Source organism: Octodon degus, unplaced genomic scaffold (genome assembly GCF_000260255.1).
Source record: "Octodon degus isolate 3935 unplaced genomic scaffold, OctDeg1.0 scaffold00006, whole genome shotgun sequence".
NCBI lineage: Eukaryota > Metazoa > Chordata > Mammalia > Rodentia > Octodontidae > Octodon > Octodon degus.
In genome coordinates, this window is record NW_004524582.1 from 31,122,868 (window position 1) to 31,126,712 (window position 3,845).

A 3,845-nucleotide genomic window follows, 5' to 3' on the forward strand; every position below is an offset into this window, starting at 1 on the left:
AAAAAAAAAAAAAAAAAAAAAAATGTGCCCTGGGTGGCCTGGGCTGGAAGCCAAGAACAGGCACAGCCTCTTTCGGGGGCTCCCTGAGTTGGCCTGGCCATGCACGTCCCACACCGAAGCTCCAAGCCGTGTCCCAGTCCACGCCATGTCCGTGGCCCACCTACACAGAAGCCAAGGACAGAGTTCGCTTGTGGTTAGCCCCCGGGAATGGCCAAAAACTTGGGGAGGGGGAGACAGAGGGAAAGGACGGCTCTAGGAGATCTACTTCATGACAGAACTGATGTAACAAAACTCAGGACTGATGAAGGGCTTGGGCACTACTCCGGGCCTCCGTTTTTTTCTTTTTTCACAAATGTGAGTTACACTGCCTTTGGATAGGAGCCGTGTTTATACCCAGAAGTTTTCTTAACATGCAAAGACACCACAGAACACCCCCTTCCCCTGGGGGCGCAGGTGGAGGACCAGATGCCACCTAGTCTCAGGGCTGGCCTGCCTGGGACAGTGGGAAGCTCCCGGTTGATTTTCTGTCCCTTCCGCCTCCCATGGTCGCCCTCTCCTGCACCTGGTGACTCCTGCAATCTGCCGTGCCCAGCCCGACCCACAGAGCCAGTGATGCTCCATAAAGGGGCCACAAGGCACCTGCGTCCAGGCTCCAGCACCGCAAGACACACAGGCTCCATGCAGGAGGTCCAGCACAGCGCCCTTAATGGAGCTCCTTCCTCCACCTGGGCCTCAGTTTCCCCCTAACACGAGCGAGCTCTTTGGGGCAGTCTAGGAGTCTAACTCGCCATCCCCTCCAACCCCGCCCACAGACTCAGGCTCCTCTCTGGAGAATGAGATATTAGTTCACTTTTTCTTGCTTGGGAAGAGGAAGAATGGCTCAGAGCGCAGAGCCTGGTGCCGTCACGGAGGGAGTGAACACAGGCACCACCCGCGTTCACACAGTGGACTGCCCATCTGCCGGGCGGCTGGCCGGAGAAGACTCAGGAGCCCACCCGAGGCACACATCTGCCGGCCATTCCCTGGGCGACCCGGGCGAGCGCTTCCCGTAGGGGCGCTGTTCCCTGCAGCAGCCGCACACGCGCACGGCTCGCTGGGGTCTGGGCTGCGCCTCCGCACCCGGTATCTCACCAGGTTCTCACAAGCAGCCCAGCCAGAGGGCAGGCGGAGCGGGAGGTCCTGCCTTTCAGCTGAGGAAACGGGCTCAGACAGCAAGGCAGCCGGCCCCAACCTCAGAAGCCCTGACTCGGCTCCTTCTGTCTCCAGCTCTGCGGCCCACGCAGTTGGCTCCTCCACGGGCCAGGGGACACCCTTGTGCCCCACACCTCCACTGGGCAAGGAAGCCCTGTAACTGAAGGCCAGGCACTGTGTGGTGCCCTCGGAAATTCCCAAGTGCAGAACCTAAGACCTCATTGAGGTGTGAGTGAGCGTTTCCGGGACTGCGACGTTTCCTGAAATCCAGGCCCTGACCTGCTGGTGAGCATCTGGGAAGCCACCTCTCCCACCTGGCTGAGGTCAATCTGACTGCTTTTCCTCTAAGTAGCATCATCAGAAACTCCAGATTATGGGCCTGCAGAGCCCCGTGTCAATGCCATTTATGGAAAGGGGCCTCCCGCACCCCTAGAGACTGCACTTGCGTCGTGACAGCAAGGGCCCCATGCCTGTGCCACGCCAGTGGGGACACAGCAAAGGATGCATTCAGAAGCGAGGGGGCGACAGGCATGCAGGGCAAACCACAGCAGCCGATTCCGACCATACCATGCTGTTTGTAGATAGGGGGTTTCCTATAGATGTTATCTTTTACGCCAGTGTCTGGGAAAGAAAAGAGAAACAGAAAGGAGAGAACAGGAGGGTAAGCAGCAGACTGCGGTGATTTCTGCCTGGTGGCCCTTGTCAGCGCCACTCACTCACTCAGATTTAGAGTCACCAGGAAGGAGCTGGCACCCGGAATGAGCCAGGGCCAAAGCCCCACACCTACAACAAGCACCCCCACTCCAGGTGCCACCCCGATCTGAAGGGGACAGGGACAGAGGTGGCCAAGGAGGAGCAAGTGAGTGCCCTGGTGTGCAGGAGCAGCCAGCGCTGATAGCCCTCTTCTCCAGGAGCCAGGGCGTCTCCAGGTGTGGGGTGGCTGGGGGGAGACTTGCACCCAAGTTGATATGAGGTGTGCGCACAAGCTCAGAGATTGGGGCAGCGGAGGAGAGGGGTAAGGAATCACAGGACATGCCCAGCCCGTCCTGTCCAGGAAAGGCGCCTGCTCTGTTGATGCGGTGGGTGCGCAAGGGCCTACCTGGGACGTGGAAGTGGCGCGGCGCCTGCTGGTAGGTGGAGGAGGGTGGCCGGCTGTCCGAGAGCACCGAGAGGCTGGGCGTGCTGCGGCCGCTTTCGCTGCCTCCAGACGGGAGGGTGGAAACAGCAGAGGGTAGAAAAGCAAACAGTTTCTCAAGGAAAAGCCTGACTGACATGGAGCCGCTCTCCTGCCCGGAGAGCAGCCCACGCCCTCTGCCTCAGCCATGCCACAGCTCCTGCCGGGACCAATGACTTGTGAGTCCAACCTCGAGGTGAGCGCTCGGCTCAGTGGTCCATAAAGGAACCTACTGCAGGGCCAAGGGCTCCCTGGTGACAGGGATTGGCTGGGCTGCCTGGCAGAGGGCGGGATCCTGGGGCGCCCACCCAGTGCCCCCCTCCCTGGCTGGCTGTGCATCCTGCTCCCTCGCCAACACCAAAGCCTGTTGCTCTGGTCCCCTCTGGACACGCAGCTGCTTCCTGTGAGACATACCAGCTAGCCACAGGACGGGGCCGAGTGCTAGGGTGCAGCAGACGTGAACTCGGGAGCCACTGAGGAACTTTGTCACCCACAGACTAAGCGACACACGGCTTAGTCACCTAAACACGGCTATATGGGCTAAACGTACAGTGTCCCTCCTTCTGAGCCTGCCTCCCAGCCCCGTCCTGAGCCCCTTCCTGCTCTGGGGAGGAGGCTGGATGAACGAGTCCCAGGTGCAGGTGGCCACTGCCTGGGAAGGCCCTGCAGGGCCCCTGCTCCCAGCTCCACAGTTAGGTGCCAATGGTGTGGCGGATGGGATGCCAGGGCATTGGACACGCTAGGAGGAGGCGCAAGTCCCCGCCAGACACCCAAGCCAGTCATCTCTTCTGAGCCCTGGGGTCCCCACGGGATGCCACAGGACAGCAGGGGGCAGTGTGCTCTGGATCTGGACCTTCCTGGGACCCTGAGTGACCTCCCTGGCTTCCTAGAGGGGGAGGACAGGCTGGGACCCTCTGGGCCGGACAAACGCATCTCGCAGGGACAGAGGGAGCCCATGCCCGGCATGTGGGCTAGGGGCTTGACACAAGCAGAGGCCAACCAGCAGCCACTGGGAGCCAGGCCCACACAGGGGAGCTGGCTTTCCTGCAAGCACCTCCTCCTGCCTGGCTGGCAGCCCCCCCCACACACTGGCCCTGACGGTACCAACTCTGTCCCTGTCCCTCCAGAGCTGCCCAGAACCTCTGGGCTGCACCGTACTGCGCCCCCTGGTGGTAGCCTGGATCTTGCAAGGGGAGACAGGGCCCACGCTTCAGGAGAGAAACCAAAGTTGCGCAAAGGCAGCAAACTGGATGGAAGAAGGGCTCTAGCAGAAGCAGGACTTTAACAAGAGCTCAGCACAGCCTCACAGATGGCTGACTGCGCTCACACCAGGCAGAACCTGGGCAGCCATGGCTCGGTTCTGCCCTTCAGTCAAGTTCATGGGGGCTAAGGACCCCACCACGAGTCACAGGAGATTGCTGTTGTGCCAGCGCCACCTCAGGAGGCCCCTGCACACCTGTGCACGCATCTACCTCAGGAG

General features: G+C 60.9%; 1 protein-coding gene across 17 annotated transcripts in view; it reads right to left on the reverse strand.

The window, feature by feature from the left end:
- Positions 1-3,845, reverse strand: part of Ablim2 (actin binding LIM protein family member 2) — a 120,879-nt gene that overhangs the window by 36,242 nt on the left and 80,792 nt on the right. For 15 of the 17 annotated variants that reach the window (XM_023699881.1, XM_023699884.1, XM_023699874.1 and 12 more), the window contains 2 exons: positions 2,291-2,392; positions 1,759-1,812 (listed from right to left, as the gene is read on the reverse strand). In XM_023699881.1, coding sequence (XP_023555649.1) covers positions 1,759-1,812; positions 2,291-2,392 — 156 coding nt within the window. The remainder of the gene's footprint in view (positions 1-1,758; positions 1,813-2,290; positions 2,393-3,845) is intronic. The other 2 variants (XM_023699877.1, XM_023699862.1) reach the window with 1 other exon arrangement.